General features: G+C 47.9%; 1 protein-coding gene across 1 annotated transcript; it reads right to left on the bottom strand.

Moving 5' to 3' along the window:
• Nucleotides 1–70: 70 nt before the first annotated feature.
• Nucleotides 71–1,302, bottom strand: MYCGRDRAFT_95712 (uncharacterized protein; the record flags this gene model as incomplete). Its single annotated transcript, XM_003849343.1, has 3 exons — nt 71–146; nt 413–543; nt 1,129–1,302. The coding sequence occupies 3 exons, from the start codon at nt 1,300–1,302 to the stop codon at nt 71–73; spliced, it is 381 nt and encodes a 126-aa protein (XP_003849391.1).
• Nucleotides 1,303–20,830: the final 19,528 nt, after the last annotated feature.

The raw sequence follows: 20,830 nt of genomic DNA, 5'->3' as shown, positions 1-20,830 counted from the left end.
ATTTGGCCATTTTGTGTAGTGCGTTTAGCGGAATGATGAACATATTACTCCAGATTGACCATCCCCATACTCACTCGTACAAAGCACCACGCTTCAGCATCAGGGCGCCGCTTCGGCCGCAATTGATTTCCTCGAGTGGAACATCACTGGCACAACATTATTCAATCCTCGGGCCGTATTCGGAGTGTCTCATGAGACCCGCCGACTAGATTCACCGTATCAAACGCCAGAGTGTAGCCAATGCTGACTGCACTCGCATCAAGATGTGTACAAAAGTCCTTCGGTCCTGCTTGCAACGCCTCCGAGTGGAATCTGCTTCCTCCCATCTTGGTCCCTTTCTCTTGGCCGCAACCAATACACCATATCCTCTCAACCCATTTGAATCAACCCATTTCTCTCAGCAACCACGCACCTTCCCGCCCTCCTCCTCGCCACCTTCACTTCCCTGGTCTTCTCCTCCGCCATCCCGCCTGCGACGCTTGCGAACCGCGACGTCTGCTTCGCGATCAACTGTTGTGCAGGCGGCGTTGCGACGATCCATTGCTTGTATAATGGGCAACAATGTCCTCGTGGGACGGCATGTGTTACCTGGCTAGTCATGAGGACGAGAGAGGATGTGCTGACGAGGGCTCGGGTAGTGCGATTGTTCGAATGGACCTTGTTGTGCGGGAGGGCAGAGTGCGAGTTGTTGAAGGGATTGCGGTGTGGGTGTGAGGCGGTGCGGAAGATGGGGTTTGGGAGGATATGGAGGTGGTTGGGGTGCTGTGGAGGGCTGCGCAGAGTCAGAGGCATTCGGTAGATGCGGTGGAGGGAAGTCGGTGAAAGAATGGCATTGACTTGATTTGATTGAAAATTATCAGCGTGGCTCAAACAGCTCTGACGCGGATAGAAACAAAGTCTCCGACAGACCAAGTCCCTCCATTCCCATCATAGCTCGCGACCGATTCCCATCGCCCGACGCCCCATCCGAGCTGGCGTCACCTCCGTCTCGCTCTCCTTCAACAATCAAAGGAAGATCAACACTCCCCTCCAGGTACACAGCAAGATCCCGCCGAACAATCGCACTATCATGCCTTCGTCAGCGTCCTCGATCATGAATTGCGGAGGTGTGTCTGCGGCATTACGTACCGTGCCCTTTGGGCATTCCTGGTAGTCGCCTAGACAGTGACGTCCCTTGATGCCTTCTCCGCAGCAGTTGGTCCAGATGCAGCCGAGACGTTTCTCCAGGCCTGGAGGTGTGAGGACGGAAGCCAGGGCTAGGTTGGCGCTGAGCGCGAGGAGGATAATGGAGATGGGTTGCATGGTGGGTGTCTTGATTGAGTGGCTTGGGATGGGCGAGACTGACGATTGACGGTTGAAAAGACCGGTCGAAGAGGAAGCGTGGGAAGTTCTGGGCGGAAGATGTCGATGGCTTTGCAATGGGCAGAGCAAGTGTCCGATGCGCACTTTATATGTCGGGTTTGGTGAATCCCCCACTCGCCGTACAATGAGTTAGCTCAAGGCCCAGGTCTTCTGAGCAGCAGGCCTGTCCATGTGGTATGCTCGGACCAGGACGCGATTGACCCGCCGAGCCGAATACGACTCCAGCTGGTGAGGGCCACTTAGGTAGTGTATACCTCGAGGCGTTTATCGTCGTTTAATCGATTGAACGCTGGTGGCTAGTAGATTAATCGATCCTCGTGAATCCGGTATACTATGCAATGTCGTTTATTCGAGCGTTTATTGTTTAATTGTCAGAGGCTGGTGCCTGAGGCTGCATCGGCTGTGCCAATGCCTGGGCCAACGCCCAACGGCCAACGCCTAACGGACGAACGCCGGTTCAGAAATCCACTAGGCCGAATCGGGAACAAGCTTCCTTTCGGCCGACTAGAAGGCCACGTATGCGCCAAGCGACGCTACGCGCACACACAGCTTATACTCGACGTTCCGTTGTTCTAGATAGATCTTCTTTTCGGTAGCTTTAGAATTTCATACATTCGGATCTGGACCTTTGTGCGCAACTTCGGTTCAGACCCTTACATTAATAGCTCGTTCTCGCTGTTCTTATGCTAATAGCGGTTAGCAACACTATGTCCTAATAGTTTATTCTTCTAGCTACTCGAGCGCAGCTAATGTAGTGTATTTATAGCCTATGTAGACCTCGAAGGGGTATAGTCTTAAAAGCTTCCTTAGGCTCGCGTAGTATTCGCGTTTATCCTTATTTACGCGTGCTCTCGTCTACTAGCTCGTTGTTTCTATCTCTTTTACTACTATACTAACCTGTCACGGGTGAACAATGTATACACGAGAGTTCAGAGTCTGTGTTGGATATAGCAAGTTCGATAAGGAAGCAGCCTAGAACCTCGCGGTAAGCGCAGAAAAGGATGTGGGCTGCTAAGACAAAGTACGGGGTTGCGCTACGTGTTATAGAAAGGGCGCTAGTCCCTTATAATACCCCCCTCCTCTCGGTGCGTAGAAAAGTCGTCGGCAACCGATATAAAAGTAGCGGACTATTTACCCTCCTCCTTTAGACCTACTACAATCGTCTAATTAGCTAAAATTTACTCCTATTGTCCGCTCTTTTCTTAGTATTGTCGCATGTCTAGGCGAAAACTGTCGGATCCCGATATAATAAGCCCGCTGTACTTTACTCTATCTCTTTACTTTTCTAGTATTGTCGAGAAAGTGACAATACGCGGAAAACACGCCCTTAGAGCCTAGGGCTGTATATAAATACCCTGCCCCCCCCTCTTTTCTACTGCTATTATTACTAAATCGTTAAGGTAAGTTTTTAACCTAAAGGTTAAGGGTTCGAGTCCTTCGCTTTTATCTAGGACCCCGGTGCTTTTCTAACGGAGTCGTAGATAATATCTATTTTCGGCAATAATAACAATCCTCCGAATAACAACCCGGGTCCCGCCCTTACCTTCCCGCTAGCCGCTAACAACCCGCCGGCGCCCGCTAACAACCTGCCGGCGCCCGCTACCGCTCCTCCTCTAGCGGCTCCCGCTTAGAACTAGCCGCGTGCCGTTATCTATTGCGAGCTATACGCTAAGAGCGGAATCGACTACGTCCTACCGGTAGTATGCAATGTATCCCGCCTGTTTTCCGCCGGACCCCGCTAACAAACCTAGATAGGCTGTTCGCGCGCGTGTAGGAGCTGTTACTCCAAGCGTAAGAATTGCGCTAAACTGTAAGTTATAACCGGGCTCCGCTCGAAAGTCGCCGCTAACCGCCTAGTCCTTAATTCGCCTATGTCGCCTACGCCCTTTAGACCCGCGTAGGAACTTAGTAGGCAGCGTAAGTATCGCCGGCCTCCGCTCGAAACCCGTCGGCTAATTAGACTATAGTAATAAGGCTTATAATAGTTTAGGTACTGCTCTTAAGGCTTAGAAAGCCTTAAAGCTACTGTAGGTAGTAGGTTTGCTCTCTACGTAGGTTCTCTTATTATCTCCGATTAAAAAGCCCCGCTAACTATTCGAAATAGTCCGGTAGCCTTAGAGATTACTCGTTCTATAGAGGAGGTTGTCGCGTAGTAAGGACAAACGTAAGTACTTCGCCGGTCTCCGTTCGCTACAACCCGCTAACCGCTCCTTAGTCCTAGTAGTATTCCTGCTACTCTCGTATTAGGTAGGCGTCGCTCCTCGTAGATAGCTGCTTCCGCTCGTTCTCGGTCGGTTCCCGGTGTAGAATATAGTAGTACGATTGCTACTCTAAAAAGTAATTTATAAAATGAAAATTCTTGCGTAACCTCTTGTTCTCCTCGTACGTCCGGTTACTTCTTATTAGTAACTGCTCTCTTTTTCCTCTTCTTAATATACTTCTCTTTTGGCCTATTATAAACTTTAGCATTTCTAAATTTTTGCTCGAAGTTATCTATAGCGATAGTGTCCGCTAGGTTGTCTAAGGGCTCCTACGTTAGATCGTAGTAGCCGGTCTATTTAACTAGGACCTCCCTTCCCCCTCCTCTGTTCTTTAGTACTGTCCTCGCATATAGTAGTTCTTCTACATCCCATTCCTCGTGCGACTTAATTAATACTAGATCCGGCTAGTAATTGTCGGAGACCTAGCCTAGGAGAGGGTCGTCGCTCGCTAGTCTTAGCAGATCTAAATAGAAGACCGGATAAATGTTGCTAGGGATCCTAGCTAAACGGATAGAAACCGGCGATAAGACCTTATTAACTGTGTACTTCGCATTCTTGTGATCTAGGCTTTCCTTAGGGCGATTAGTGCGGTAATTCCTTAAATCCAGCTATACCTTGTCGCCCTTTTAGTACATTAGCGCCGCGGTGCGCTTCCTGTTAGCGGCCTCCTCCTACTTTTAGGTAGCGTCCGCTATACTTGCCTAGCATAGGTCTATAATTCCCTTTATTTTCTCTACGAACTTCGATGCTCTCTAGGCTGCGGCTAGCGTAGAGGGCTCCTCGTTGTCCGGCTCTAAGGGCACAGGAGACGGGGCTTCGTATCCGTAAACTACGAAGAAGGGGCTTATTCCTAACCCCGAATAGTAACAGGCGTTTAGCGCTAATTAGGCCGTAGAGAGCTAGCGTTTCTAGTCGGACTGCTCGTAATTAATGTAGTTCCTTAGATAGGCTTAGACGTCCTAGTTTAGTCTCTCTAGGCCTCCGTCGGTTTAGGGGTAGTAAGCTAAGCTTAGTCGCTGCTGTACTCCGACTAACCGGCAGAGTGTTTTCTAGAATATGCTCGTCTAGTTCGTCCCCCTATCGCTCGTAATCGCGCTTAGTAGCCTATAATATCTTACCTAGCAGTCTAGGAATCTCTTAGCGCACTCCTCCGCTTTTATACTAGGCATCGCCTCTAAAACGACGGACTTGCTTAAACGGTCTTTAATAACCTATAGGTAACGGTTCCCCTTAGACTTAGGGAGGTCGGTTATAAAATCTATAGAGATCTCCTAGAAGAAGCGATCGGGAACCGGCAGAGGGCGTAGGAGTCTGTGTTTGTGCTCTCTCTATACCTTGTTCCTTCCGTAGTAATCGCAGTTTCTTAAAAATCTCCTAATATAACGTAACTATAGGGGCTAGTAGAAGTTTCTCCCTAGAATAAAGGCCGTAGAGTCCCGCCTGGGGTAGCCGTAGACTAGGGAGTTATGTACGGACTAAATAATCTTAGTGCGGAGTTTATCGTTTTGTAGAATCTTAGTGTCCGCCGACTTGTATTCGGCCTCCGACGTAACCGCCGCTCTAGGAACCTACAACCTGCCGCGATGCCTTAAGTAGCTCTTCTCGTCGATGCTGCAATCCCTAATCTGGATTTTAACCTTTAGATCCGGTAGAATAGCCCGGGATCCGTCCTTAACGGCGCGGATTACCGTCTAATACTAGGTGTCCTTTTTTAAAGTCGGACCCTATAGTTTATTTAACTCGCTGTCCTAAAAGGGTCCTACTACAGCCGCGTCCTTACTGTCGGAATTCGGCTCTAAAGCTACTAGCTATATTAGTATAGCTTGTAGGTAGCAGAGTTAGATAGACGTAGCCGATAGGTTGTTAGCTACTACCTCCCTTTCCCCTCCGGCCGCCGGCTAATCCGGGGCTAGATTAGGTTCTAGGAACCTCCTAAACCGTAATATCTTGTCGTCCTTGCCTAGAGTGTCCTACTCCCTGCGAGAAAGTGCGTCCGGCACAATTGCTTCGGTCCCTAGTCGGTATACAAGTTTAAACTAGAATAAGGCAACGGTCTTAAACTATCGAATCTGCCTCTTACTTAGCTGCCTCTTTGTTATAAAGTACTCTAGGTTCTTGTAGTCCGTCTAAATAGTAAAGGGACTATACGTCTTTAGCTCGGGTGCCTAGAATTTCAGGTAGGACACTACTACTAACATCTCCTTATCGTAAATGTCGTAGTTAATCTTGGCCTTATTAAGCTTCTATAAAAAGAAGCCTACTAGCTTTAGGACCCTGTTCGCTTCCTGTAGGAGCACGCCTTTAATCGCGAACCTGCTGCAATCCGTCTCTAGGAACGTAGGAAGCCCCGGGTCCTAGTATATAAGTACTAGAGCCCTATAATACTTCCCCTTTAACCTCTAGAATGCCTTCTCCTTAAGTTCTCCTTAGGAGAACGGCGTTCCCTTCCCGGTAAGCGTAGTTAAGGGAGCGGCGATCTTAGAGTAGTTAGGGATAAACATCCTATAGTAGTTAGCAAAACCTAGGAACCTTCGAACCTCCTTCTACGTTCGTAGTGCCTTCTAGTCTTCTACTACTTAAATCTTCTTAGGGTCGGGTCCTACGCCTTTTCCGTCGGCATAAACGATAAACCCTAGGTACTTAACGGTCTTCTATGCGAAAGCGCACTTCCCTAGGTCTAGGTATAGGCCCCTATCCTAAAGCGCCGGCCGGCGACGAGGAACACCTGTACGTGGTGCCGGCTACGAACCTACGACGACATCGTCGTCGTAGAGCCAAGTTTCCTCCGGAGGATTGGAGAGGCCGTCGATCCCTCTTCCCTTATAAAAACAACACGACCTAGAGGTACACCTCCCCTCGAAACACAAGCTACAACAGAACAACGGCACGATTCGAATAAACAGCCCTCTACGTTACGAACGAGAAGAAGCAGTCCACTCTATCCTATACGCGCACCTCCTCGAAATCCGAATCGAAATCGCATGTCCCTTCTCTAGAGACTTCGTCGCCCTCGAAGGAAGCATACATGCACTTTAAAGAGCTAGAACTCGGTGGAATCTACAACTCTGCGATTAACCTGCGTAGCTATATGCGCTAGAAGGCGGCATATAGTTCTACAAAGGCATATTAAGGACAAGAGAAGGCAGCGAGTTGGACAGCTGCATCTCTTTCGAATTCGTAGCGTGTGTGCGAAGCGGAAGGATCCGCTGAAAATTCTGCAAAAGCTTGGCGCGAAAATTCTGCAGCCTTAGGCTGCAACACTCGTTTGATTTCCTTTGTCTCGCATTCGTTTAAAGTCCTTTGGCAGATTCTGCTTGCAGGTCCTGCCTTAGGTACGGGGTCTCCCCTAAGGTCAAAGAATACCGAAAAATCTGATTGTAACTAGATCTACTACTTTGCCTTTATAGCAAAGCCGTCCTACATAGTCTTGGACTCCGAAAGGACGTAAATGGAACAAACAAACAATATCCTAAAGCGCCCGGAGGACTGTGCGAACCTTCTAGTAGTAATCCTCGAGCGTGCTATCGGAGTAGATGATTACATTATTACTGTATGCTAATGCAAAGTCGTCTAGATATTCCCGCAACAAATTGTTAATAAACCGCTAGAAAGTAGCTAGTGCCCCGGACAGACTAAACGGGTATACTAACTACTCGAACAGACCAAATCTAGTGCGGAAGGCTGTCTTATACTCTTCGCCGGCTGCTATACGAATATAATAGAAGGCGGCTACAACGTCGACCTTCGTAAGCTATCGTAAGCCCGTAAGGTTCTTTAGGGTCTCCGGAACTAATAGGAGTAGGTACCTGTTATACTTCGTTAGGGCGTTTAGCGCTCGATAGTTATAGTAGAAACGTAGTCCCCCTCCTAGTTTACGAGCGAAAAGTACCGGTGCTATAGCTTCTAAGGAACTTAGCCGGATATACCCCTTTTTTAGTAGGGTATCGATAACTTTTCTTAGGACTAGGAGTTCGTCCTTAGACATACCGTATAAGGGGCCCTAAGGCAATTAGGGTAGTAAACTATTAGGATTCGGCCGGAGAGTAATCTTATAGTCTAGATCCCCTCTATAAGGAGCGAGCTTGTCGGCCTCCCGCGTCCTAAATAGCGGCAGTATGTCGTAAAGCTCCGGGGGGAGCCTACTCTTAAGCTACTTGTCTGTTAGGGGCTCCTTTACTTCTAAGGACTTCTGGATATCCTGAACCGTCGCGGCAGCGAGGGTTGTAAACCTCTTAGCATCCTAAAGGGTCTTCTTAACGTCCTCGACTAAAGCTGTAGTAGCCGCTACAAAGCTGCTAGAGTCCTTAATCTCCTTATAGTTCCTCCCTTCTTCTACCTATTTGTTAGCGATACTATAGTAGAACCGGTGTTCCTCTAGTGTAGTCCGGATCTTATTATGCGCCTTCTAGGGGTTCCCGAGGATTAGAGGGAAGGCCAAGTTAGGCACGACGTAAGTATATATGTGAGGATCCCCTCACGTGAGCGCAGTCTGGCCTTATCTCCCCTAAGCTGGGCCAACCTGGTTTCGAAGAACACAACAACGAGCTATCCTAGTTACGAAGAGCGCAACAGCGTACGGATTAAGGCAGTCCGATCTAGCTTGCCTCTTAATGCCTAACGATAAGGATCGAAGGGCTACGAAGGGATAGACGATCCCGCTTATAACGAGAGAAGTAAAGGATAGGGGAATAGAACCTAGCAGTAGCTATGTATATAGCGAAGGAGGCTCTCCTCCTCTATTCCCTCCTTTAACGAATCGAGTCGTTACATCCTAAAACCTATTGTTCGATACTTCCCTACTTTAGTCTTTCCCTGCCTTATTACGAGGCAATCCTAACACGCAATTCGTTTAAACTTACGTACTACGGTATCGAACCCCCGATCGACATAGCACCTAAGGCTACTCGCAGACGCGAGGAATCTCCTTCCGACACCTCCGCTTGCTAGTAGGGTACTACACTAGCCGCTAAGTCCGACGCGGACGCCGCCGCCCGCTAGCTAAGCGCTACCTCTATCGCGGAAACCGTGGACGATGCCGGAACGACCTAGGAAGGCACCGACTCGACTACTTAGGCTAACCTAGTTTAAGGGGACGCACTAACCTGTAAGAAACGGAACTAGGAAGCCCGGGCGGAATACGAATTCTTCGAACTCTAGCAAAAGATTAAGGAACTCCGGAGCGAACTAGCCTTATATAGCCTAATTACCCTAAGGAGGGAGAAACTTGCTAAACTCTTCGTAGAAACGGACTATTTCGACAAGAACAAGGACAGCCTCCCTAAGTCTAAGGAACTACCTGTATTCGAAGGGAAGACCTGTACTAATTACGAAGACTAGCTCCGCGCGGTAGAACGCAACTTCCGCAGACACTATAGATTCTCTAACTAGGAGGACCGAAAGGTCGACTACGCTGCCGACTATATAGGCAAGCTCTAGCAAGACTACTAGGAGCGCTACGTAGATTAGCTCGACGGCTAGACTACGCTAACCTAGACTATAATAAAGGGAGTTATACTTAACTCTATAGGGATAGAGGCGGAACGCCGCGAGAAGGCCTACGAACAATTGCGGAAGGCCTCCCTTAGAGACTATACCCCCGACTAGCTCCTCGAAGAGCTAAAGATCCTTTAGAAGGAGTTAGAAGAAGAGAACGAAGGGCGCAAGATCCTTAACTTTAAGGCCTCCTTACTATAGAACTACCGCTCCCGCCTCTCTAACTACCCGGCTCCGGCTACTACGCTTATTAAGGCCTAAGAGAGGGTTAACAAAACCTACAGGATTATCGAGGGTTAGAAGTAGGAGTTAAGGGACAACCCGGGCCGTAGAAGAGGCAAGGGCAACCGAAAGAGACGTAGAAGCAACAGTATCGACGACCAGGACTCTAAGAAGTCTAAGTCGGAGGACGGATCGGACTAGAGGGGCCTATCTAAGGCTACTTACTACGGTTGCCGCCAGGTCGGGCACATTAAGCGCAATTGCCCTAACCCTTCCCTCTAGAAGGACTCGGAAAAAGAGGCGCCCCCTAAGTAGACGCTACTATCTTAGTAGGCTAGGTTCTCTATACTAAGGAGCAGCGCAGAATAGCGGAGCTAGGTCGGCGCCGCTATAAGCGTAGGCGCCTTATCGAAGTTACGCTAACCTTAAATAGTCTAGGGAGGACTAGAACGGTCGCGGGACTAATCGATAGCGGCGCGTAGGATAACTTCTATAACTCCTTATTAGCAAAGGACATAGACTAGGTTATCTAGGAGCCGCCCGCTAGGGTCGCGTACAAGACGCTAAACGGGCAAAGCCTTTAGGTCCTTAGCAAAATGCGGAGCTTATATAAGGCCCGGGACGACTTAGGACGAATGTACGGATGCGTCGACACCTTTAGAGTAGGGCGCATCTATAGCTATAAGGTCGTCTTAGGGATGCCTTAGCTCGAGAAATACAATCCAAACGTAGATTTTACCCTAAAAAGGGTTAACTAGAGAACGAAGCCCCGAAAACGACAGGCGATAGCCGTCGTTAGGCCAGAGAGGTTCTACAGGGAGTGCCTTAGCGAAGTAAACGCGGCACTTTATGTTATAACGATCTAGGACGCGTCGGAAGAAGCCAGTCCGGGTTAGGGGGGCGTTCCGAGCACCTACTCTAACTTCGCGGATGTCTTCTTGGAGGAACTCGTAGGCGAGTTGGCTCCCTACGGTCCACATAATCTAAAGATCGAGCTAGTAGAAGGAGGAAAGGTCCCCTTCAGTCCGATATACGCCCTGTCCGAGGCAGAGATAGAGGCTATACGGACCTAGCTACCTAAACACCTAAAGAACGGGTTTATTAGGCGGTCGACGTCGTCGGCTAGCGCTCTAGTCCTCTTCGCACGGAAGAAGGATAGTACCCTCCGCCTATATGTCGACTACCGCGGTCTAAACGCGGTAACAGTTAAGAACAGGGGGGGTCTACCTCTTATTAGCGAGTCCCTCGACTAGCTAGCCGGTGCTAGGTACTTTACTAAGGTCGACCTACGCTATACGTACTATCGGGTACATATTAGGGAAGGCGACGAGTAGAAGACGGCATTCCGGACTAGGTACGGCCATTTTGAATACATAGTAATGCCATTCGGGCTTTATAATGCCCCGGCAGTGTTCTAGAACTTTATTAATAGCGTCCTAGTAGGACTAGTTAATGTCTTCTACGTTGTATACCTTAACGACATCCTGATTTACTCTAGAACGCTTAAAGAACACGAGGATCACGTCCGGCAGGTCTTAGAACGGCTGCGACGGCACAAGCTGTACGCTAACCTGGCTAAATGCGAGTTCTACAAAAGCTAGGTCGAATACCTAGGCTACGTAGTTACCTAGGATAGGCTGCGGATCGACCTAGAACGCATCAAATCGGTCTAGGAGTGGCCAGTCCCTACGTCTATCTACGACATAAGGGTCTTTATTAGTTTTGCTAACTACTACCGACGCTTTATTAAGGGCTTCTCGCGGCTAGCGGCTGCCCTAAACCGCTACACTAAAGGTAAGAAGGCGGCGAACTAGCGCCGGAGAGAGCGTACTTATCTCGAATTAGACGACAAGGCGATCTAGTCCTTCTATAAGCTATGCTGCAAGTTCGCAGAAGAGCCCGTTCTGCGCTACTATAACCTAGAGCTCCCCTGTTAGGTAGAGACCGACGTATCGGGGGAAGCAATATTAGGCATCCTATCCTAGCCTTATAACGAGGGGGGCAAACTGCAGTAGTTCCCGGTTGCCTACTTCTTAAGGAAGATAATTACGGCAGAAAGGAACTACAGAACAGAAGATAGCGAGCTCCTTGCTATAGTAGACTCCTTTAAACACTTTAGGCACTACCTCGAGGGCGCCCGCTACTAAGTAGAGTTACTAACCGACTATGCGAACCTTCAGACCCTTATAACGACGGAGACCCTCTCGAAGAGGCAAGTCAGATAGGCTAAATAGCTGTCGCAGATCGATTTCAGGACTACGTATAGGCCGGGTAAGGCGAATAGCGCCGCCGACGCACTTAGTAGGAGACCAGACCTTACTAAGGAGTCGCATTTAGGCCGATAGGCCACCGAGGAGGAAGCAGACGTTAGCGTCCGCCTCTTCCGAAAGGTATTTGCACCGCCGATAGGGCAGGATAGCCTAGTCCGGTACGTTAGGGCAGTAGTAAGGACCCCGAACCTTCTAGAGCGGCTTAAGAAAGCCCTTAGTAAGGACCCTACCTATAAGAGGATAGTCTAGGAGAAGGCTGTCGCCGAGCCTACCTTCTAGGCGGAGAGGTAGTCCCTAGAAGAGGGCGTTACGTACATAAATAGCAAGGCATACATGCTAGAAGGCGCTATAAGGCTCTAGCTACTCTAGGAATGCTACGACGACCCCTTCTCCGGACATTTCGGCTTTGCAAGGACCCTAGAGTTGCTTTAGCGTAGTTTCTACTAGCCTAGGATGCGGAAGTATGTTAAGGAGTTCGTAAGGACCTGCTAGGCGTGCGAAAGAGCGAAGCTACGAAGGCACAAACCGCACGGCCTGCTGTACCCCGAACCCCCCTCGCTAACTCCCTAGGCCGATATTACGCTAGATTTTATTACTAACCTCCCGCCGAGCAAGTTCCTAAGCTAGTCTTACGACTATATACTAGTAGTAGTAGACCGCTATACTAAGATAGTCTATTACGTGCTATGCCGGAAAACGATTACGTTAGCTAACCTCGCTAAACTTATAATAAGAGAGGTTGTCCGCCTCTATAGCCAGCCGGCCACGATTACGTCCGACCGCGGGCTAATCCTTACCTCTAAATTCTAGAGCACCTTCTACTACTACCTCGGGGTACGCCGGAAGCTAAGTACGGCGTTCTATCCGTAGACGGATAGTTAGACGGAAAGGTAGAACTAGACACTAGAGCAGTATTTACGGACGTACTACAACTATAAGCAGGACAACTAGGCCTCTCTGCTATCGACAGCGGAATTCGCCTATAATAACAGTATACATACGGCAACTAGGCTAACGCCGTTCCAAGCATACATAACGAGGGACCTACGAAGGTCCTACTAGCCTAGAATGCGCTAGAAAGATAGCGAGGCGCTAAAGGCTATCTAACTCGCGGAGCAGATAATTACTAACTAGAAGAAGATGCGCGAAAGACTAGCTAAGACGAAGAAACAGATAGCTAAGTAGGCGAACAAGCATAGGAAGGACGTCTCCTTTAACGTAGGTAACGAAGTCTACCTAAACACGAAGAACATTAAGTCTATATAGCCGTTACCTAAGCTCGACTACAAGTATATTAGACTATATAAGGTTAAGGCAATAGTCAACTACGTAACATACACACTCGACCTCCCTAGCTTACTAAGCATCTACCCTACCTTCTACGTCTCGCTCCTTAAGAAGTCCATCCCGGACTACTCTAGCCGTAAATAGGACAAAATAAAGCGGTACGACGTAGGGGACGGGGACGAATAGGAGGTAGAAGATATCTTAGATAAAAAAGAGGACGACCTACACAACTTTAGTTACCTAATTAAGTAGAAGGGCTTCGGGGAGCACGAGAACTCTTAGGAGCCTAGATACAATATAAGCCCGGCGGCAATAAGAGCATTCTGCCGCAAGATAGGCTAGAAGGAGCTAAAAAGGCGTAGGAAGATATAAGAAAAATCCCGAGGATTTCTAAGGGACTTAGACAAAATTACTTAAATTTAAAAATTCGAAGGGCGGAATCGGCTTTATTCTAGTCTAATCTAGTCTAAGTTAACTAACTCTACGCTATTTAACAACTATCTAGGCCCCGCTATAGTCTTAATATGCTATGTCGACGTTATCTGTTATATCCCTAGTCCCGGAAGACCTACGCCCGCTATTCTAGTCTAGAATAGCTTAATTAAAGTCGGAGTCGCCCTAGTTTGGGTCCTCTACCTTACTACGGTCCTTAGCGGTCGTCGGAAAGACTATCTTGCGCAACTGTCCCTTCTTTAGAGCCTAGTCGCTTATAACAATGCGGTTAAACGCCTCTAAGGCAGTACTAACCGCGATTAGGCGATCCTCGGCCTCCTTAGCACGCTTACGGTCCGACTTGCGGCCGCGCACGTCTATTAAGCAGCGCTTCTTGCTAGGGGTGCTACTAGACTACTACAAAGAATGTTAGTAAGGGCTAGATTAAGCTAGGGATAGTATATACAGCCTTCGCTAAGATCGCACTAGCCGAGCGGTCCCTCTTAGGCACCTTCTGTCTAGTATCCTCCTAGGTAGCAGTGCTAGGGTACTAGGAGAGACCGTCCTCGCTACGGAAACTGCTATCTAACTTCCTGTTTAACTATCCTAATTAGCTGCTAGTCCAGAACACGCCAGAAAGGGATACTTACGCCTCTACAGAGCCCGTGAAATACAGAACACGATCTAGCAAGTCTTCCTTCTTAGCCTTAGACTAGGTAGTGCGGCCGTAGACGGTGTCGATATCCTGCTTAATAGCTTTCTAGGCGGGCTCCTAGTTAACCGGCATCTAAGTAGGACAGTTAGCGATAGAACACGCTAGAATTAACTAAACCGACCTACCTAAAGACAGTCCGCATTCTTGCTAGTTAGGCATCCGGAACACTTAGCTAGGATGTTGCCGGGTAGGGGCTTCTCTGCCGTAATCTGGCAGATCTTAGATAGGTCCTAGCCCTCCTTAACGCTAGAGAGGCATAACGAGCACGGATTCTCGTTCTACCTACTAGCTCGGACTTTCTTGTAGTACTTGTCGCGAAGATAGTAGAGTGCGCCGGACATTATGCTAGTCTAATCGCAATGTTAGCTAATCTAGCGCTAATCTAGACCGTTCTGGAGCTAGCTGCTAGTACTTACTTTTAGTAGGTGTTTATAAAAAGAGAAGAATTCGAGGGCGAGAAAGAGTAGTATATGCGCGAGGGACCTACTTTTATTTCCTAATCGGGACACCGAGCAGCTAGCCTAGCAACGTTAGTAGTTAGTAAATTGAACCTGCAGCTGAACGCTGCTAAAGATTCGCGCACGCAACTAAGGTTAGTTGCACTGGGGGGAGGAGGGCAATATAAGGATCCCCTTACGTAAGCGCAGTCTAGCCTTATCTCCCCTAAGCTAGGCCAACCTAGTTTCGAAGAACATAATAACGAGCTATCCTAGTTACGAAGAGCGCAACAGCGTACGGATTAAGGCAGTCCGATCTAGCTTACCTCTTAATGCCTAACGATAAGGATCGAAGGGCTACGAAGGGACAGACGATCCCGCTTATGACGAGAGAAGTGAAGGATAGGGGAATGGAACCTAGCAGTAGCTGTATATATAGCGAAGGAGGCTCTCCTCCTCTATTCCCTCCTTTAACGAATCGAGTCGTTACATCCTGAAACCTATTGTTCGATACTTCCCTACTTCAGTCTTTCCCTGCCTTATCACGAGGCAATCCTAACAATATACTAACTAGGTGTATCCGCTTACTCCTATCCGGAACGCGACGACTCCCTCAATCTGCGAGTTACGTATGGACGTAGTAGCGCCCTTAACGCCTCTCTTCTTATCGCTAACTAAGCTGAGCCCGAGGCCTTTAGCCAGGTCTCCGTTAATAGTAGCGTAGCATTAACATCCTTCGTCGATTAGGGCGAAGGTCCTAAAGGTTTCTTCTAGGACTACGTCGCTATAGATTAGGGTACCGTTTATCTTGCTTTTGAACGCCTCCTAGCCTGCTATTATTGCTACAGCTGTACCGTCTCCTACCCTAGCACTTCGGGAAGGAGTTAGTCTTTTCCCGTCTCTGCGGAATCCGACTCCTCTTTATCGTCCTCTAGAACCGGTCCCGCGCGGACCGCGTTTATTCTGGCGGGTGGCGTTGCTACGGCGTAGGGACATTCGCGTCTGCGGTGTCCGTCCGCTCTATAGCGGAAGTAGAGTCTCTCCTGTCGGCGTCGCTCTCTTTCTGCGTCGTCGACCTACTTTGCCCTCTACTTCCTCCTAGCGTTACTATTCCGACTTCCTTAGCTTCTTAAGCGATTCCTACTCGTCTAGGCCGGGGTTATAACAGTATCTCTATCGGCGTCTACCCGCGCTCTTAAGGTGCTCCTACCCTAAGGGCGCGCGGTTACTAGTATAGAAGAAATAGTATCCTTGTTCTTCTCTTTCTACTTTTTGTTAGTAGCCTTAAACTAGTTAGTAGCCTCTAGATTAGTTATTACCCGCTCGACCTCCTCCGCATAATCGTTATAGTCCTTAATGTTTGCGATAGAGGCAGTATGTGTCTTTGCGGGGTTCGAAAAGGTGTGTTTTAGGTATCTAATCTAGACCTCGTCTTTCTAGCTCGCTCCGCCGGCACTAAGTAGGAGATCGTCAAATCTTAGCTAGTAGTCGTACTATAGCTAACTAAGTTTATGCCGGAGGTTTGTAAGCTCTTCTAGTACGTTTAAGGCCTCTCTGCTGTCGCCGAAGACCTCTTCGAGTCGCGTAAAGAAAGCCTCGGGGTCCTATGCTTCGTTCGCTCTTCCCGACTCCTAGAAATAACGCATACGAGATCTCTCCTTATAAGGGAGGGTGTCGTAGATAGCGTCCTAGTAGTACGGGTCGGGGAGCGTTAGTTTAAGGCCGGCACGCACTCGAAAGGAGCTTCTTAGCTATAGTAGATAGTCTCGGAAAGTACTCGACTTCCCGTCCTAGGCTGCCGGCTTCTAACCCTTAGGGCCCGAGGGTTTTAAGTCGTCGCCCGCGGCCGGTCGACTGGAGATCGCCTAGGTTAGTGCTCGAATTAGGTCGTTTATAGAAGGGGCCGCTGGATCTACTAGGGCTCCTCTAGTCTCGGCTGCCGGCTGCGGTGCATTCCGCTCGGCTTCCGCCTGATTAATAGCGTTCCGCTAATGTTCTAGCTCTACCTACATTGCATTTTAACGTGCATGCAGTTGCTAGAGGAACGTTTGTAGATCGGGTGCACTCGGCTCCTCTAGATTAACGTTACCGGATCCCGAAGGATTTACGCCGTTATCCGTTATGTCGTTTATAGCAGGAGTTGTATCAAGTGGATCGAACTTAATATTACGGGTAAACAATATATATACGAGAGTTTAGAGTCTGTGTTAGATACAGCAAGTTCGATAAGGAAGCAGCCTAGAACCTCGCGGTAAGCGTAGAAAAGGATGTGGGCTGCCAAGACAAAGCACGGGGTTGCGCCACGTGTCATAGAAAGGGCGCCAGTCCCTCACATAACCGATCTAACACCGTCGAAACGGAAGGCTAAGGAGCCGGCTACACTAGTGTCGAGAAAGAAGAAGGCTAAGGGGGAGTCTAGTAAGAGCAAGAAGAAGGCGCGGAGTAAGGAAGTAGGTAATAGCGATAAAGATTAGCTACTACTACTCGGTCGCTAGAAGGAGCCTAAGATATTATATATATTAGAGGCGTTGTTAAGGTTAAAGAACGCTAGAGTTATAGGCTATAATAATAGCTTCCCTGCCTCCTTATATCGCACTCTAGCTTAGAAGCTCCGTAAGAGGTATAAGCATATGTAGAACGTAAATACGTATAAGAACAAGTAGAATAAGCTAAAGAAGGCGTATATACTATATACTAATTATCTAAAGTATATTAGTAGTTAGAATAGCTATCTAGTAGAGCTAGCCGACTAAGAGGTCGCGGATATCTATTATGTAGCTTACCCTAAATGCGAGCCCTTTAAGTACGGCTGTCTACCTTTCTCGGAGCAAATCTATGCTATTATTAGCACCGACGTAGCTACCGGCGAGTATTTAATAACTAGTACTTCGCTCGCTAAGTAGACGGATAAGGAGGGTAGTATAGACGCGGACGACGACGTAGAGTTGCCCTAGAGCGAGTCTAAAAACGAGTAGACTAAGGATCGCGTAGATTCGACGGCGGTTAATTCGACGGCGGTTAATTCGACGGCGGTAGATTCGACGGAGGTTATCGGCGATAGTAATTCGGATCTCGAAGAGATTACTAGCAGTACGTAGATACTAAGGGTAGCGTAGTTAGCGAAGGAGAATAAGGCTCGTACTAAGGCGGCTAAGAGAGTTAACAACTCTAGCTTAAAGGACAGTAAGCTACACTTTAAAGCCCTTAGTAAGATAATTACACCCTTTAATTAAACCGTAGCTAATCTTGCGAAGTAGCAAGAGCGTTTCTAAGAGCTACAGATGTAGCGTAAGAAGGAGCGGCTTAAGAAACTAAGGGAGCGTTCGGAACTAGAGATTGTTAGCGAGCGGATATACGATAAGGCCGTACTAGTTAGTATTAGTAATAATAATAAGGACCTCTTGTTGCTCGCTCTAGTAGGCTAGCCGTCCGCTGCGACTATCGCTATAGGCTTCTTAAAGGAGGCGCGATTCGAGACCTTCTTCCGGACGATATTAAGGCGGATTCGTAGACCGACGCCGCCTATTAATGTTTACTATAACACTACGACCTATTAGACAAATTAGTATACGCCGTAGGCGTAGGCGTAAGTACACGGCCAGATAATATTGCCGGTAGCTTAAGGCGGGCTCTATAGTCGTTATTAAAGAAGGAAGGTTTATTATAGAAGGAAATTCGAGTTAAAGTTTAGTAATTACTTAGCGTTTTTAGAACTTTTCGAGGTAGAGGACGTGTCGGGCAGTATATATACCGGTAAGATTTTACGTTAAGGAAAAGTGGGGCTATACTATAGATTTGTATAGAGGTGTTATGAAATTTTATTAATTTTTAGCCTAATTAGGAAGGAGCTACTTAATTTTAGCGCTAGTTTTCGAGCTTTAGTCTTATACCGTATATGTCTACCCCGTACCGTCCTCTCCGCGAAAAGGTTGTCTTACCGACGTAAATTAAAGCAGCCTACCTTTACGGCCTTAGCGTTAAAAAGTGCTAAATTAACTAGCAAAACGTATTATTCTTTATAACAACGCCGTTAAACTACTTCGCCGTACTTTACGAGTCGAATATGTCGAAAATGCCCTCTTAAGGTCCCCTTATATCCTTCCCTTCTTACTCTAGATAACGTAGATAATCTATCTATAACGACTTAGCTATCGTATTACGGAAACGTACCCTCGCGCGGTTACTAACGTCGCCTATGTCCCCTAGGGGATCCTCCTCGTCCTCCGTCTCGCCCTTAGTATCGATATCGGTATCGACACTAGTACTCGTTTCGCGCTTTAAGAGATACGTCTTACCGGACAATAGCTAGTCGCCGCTTAAGAGGATAAAGTTATAGATTACAAAGTAGTAGATAATAAAGCGAGTCTACGCGAGGATAGAGTAGCCTTAGTACGCGCCTTCGACGAGGATTAGAAACCTCTTCTTAATAACACCGAAGACACGCTTAATTATATTACGTAGTTAAGCATGTCGTAGATTAAATAGCTCTTCCTTCGTCTTCGGCCTTCGTTCGGCGGCGCGCTACTTACAGATATAATACCTCGTACTTTCGAAGGGTACTAAGAGGCGTTAGTTAGAGACCTTGTAGCTACTATCGGCGAGGTAGTATCGTCTACGAGGCACCTTAAAGCCGCTCTTATATGCCCTCTCTAATACGGTGCTATTAGGTGTAGAGCCCTCGTATCTAGCTAATACGAAATAGAAGACTATATTAAAGCCGTACGCCGCGAAGACGTTCTACGATATAGTACCCTTCCGACTGTTCTATACGCCTCGTACTTCCTTAGGTAATGTTATTAGTAAGAGCGTGCTATCGAGTCTACTAAGGCTACTCTTAAACTACGAGAACTTACTATGCTCTAAGTAGCTTATGTCGTCCTTCTCTTTCCTTATAAGACGTTCGTACGGCGGCTCTTACTAATAAGGTATAATAATAAAGTCCTCGCTTATCTAGTATACTACCTTACTAATACCCTTAATTATACGAGCGAACGTAATATAAGAGTGCTAGTAGGTCCTTCGTAGCTCTCGAACCGACTAATTATAGCTAAGGAAGTCGAGGAAGATAACGGCCTATTTAGTAACGGATAAACCCCTACTAGTCTTACTACTAACACTACGAGCGGCTAGCTCTTTAATAAACTTCTTTAACACCGGCTGCCGTAGTCGAGTAATCTAATAGTAGTTACGAGGTAGTCTATATAGACACTTAAATGTCTCTCGAATGCCGGCTCCTAGATTAGTTAGAGTCTCGATAAGTCCGGACGGTATATATACTCGCATACGACGCTTTACCCTCGGTGCTATAGCACTAATAGTGCTCGTAAGAACGCTAGTAAGCGCCGCAATAACGAGGACTAAGTCCATAGCAAGGGCAATAACTATATACGTAGAGGGCGACGCGACGAGGTTGTAAGAGTAGGGCGTTATAGCTAAGACGGTAATTTCCGAGGATCCACTAATAACAATTAAACAGGTGTATACCTCAGCGAACGATTAAACGACCATATTACGAAACAACCGACCGGACGATTAATCGATAAACGATTAACCGATAAACGACGATAAACGCCTCGAGGTATACACAACCTTAATGAAGTCCTCAGTCGAGCTCACGCAAGGACGCCTGGCTTGAGTCGAAGCATTGAAAGTTCTTCCGCGATCTAGACACTGTCCGTCAATACAGCATGCGTAGAAACTACACGGCTCGCAGCAAGCTGGCGCAACGGAATGAACACCCACCAAGGACACTCGGGACTTTTGGGTCAATCCTCCCTTGTGAATACCATGCTAGTGTCCTTGGAAGCCAGGATCGTATTCCATCTGACGCGTCGACCTCATGTACACTCTTCAAATGAGTGAGTTCCAGCCAGATATACAAGCGAGGTCGAGCGTGGTCACGCAAAAAACTCGCCCTGGACAGGGATCGCGGCTTGACTATGCCAACAGGGCATGATTCCCAGGATGCCCACCGGTTCGACGATCGGTCTGAGATAAGAACCCAGTATACGGAGTATCTATCCCAGCGGCGGCGTCTCGACATTTTGGAATAGGAGAATTTCGAGGTCGTGAACTGGAACAATCGCGGGGAAGTGATCGTATTGGCAGGGTGTTGCTTGCGAAAGAACCGCATAGTGGCAACTCCGTTGGTCGGCTTTTACGTTATGGCGGCCAGTATCAGATAGTCGGTGATGCTCCGTGAGAATGGCATGCTTGTCTCGTCAATACGAACAAATGTATCTTGCACTGGAGGGCAGGCTATCGTCCCAATCATGACAGGCCACGATGTTGGGTTTGGATGCAGAGCGGACGCGATGTTCGGAAGTGCCCTGCCATGGTTCGTGCAGTCAA

Source organism: Zymoseptoria tritici, chromosome 9 (genome assembly GCF_000219625.1).
Source record: "Zymoseptoria tritici IPO323 chromosome 9, whole genome shotgun sequence".
NCBI classification, from domain to species: domain Eukaryota; kingdom Fungi; phylum Ascomycota; class Dothideomycetes; order Mycosphaerellales; family Mycosphaerellaceae; genus Zymoseptoria; species Zymoseptoria tritici.
The sequence above is the reverse complement of the archived record's forward strand: the minus strand, read 5'-3'. Positions and strand labels throughout refer to the sequence as shown.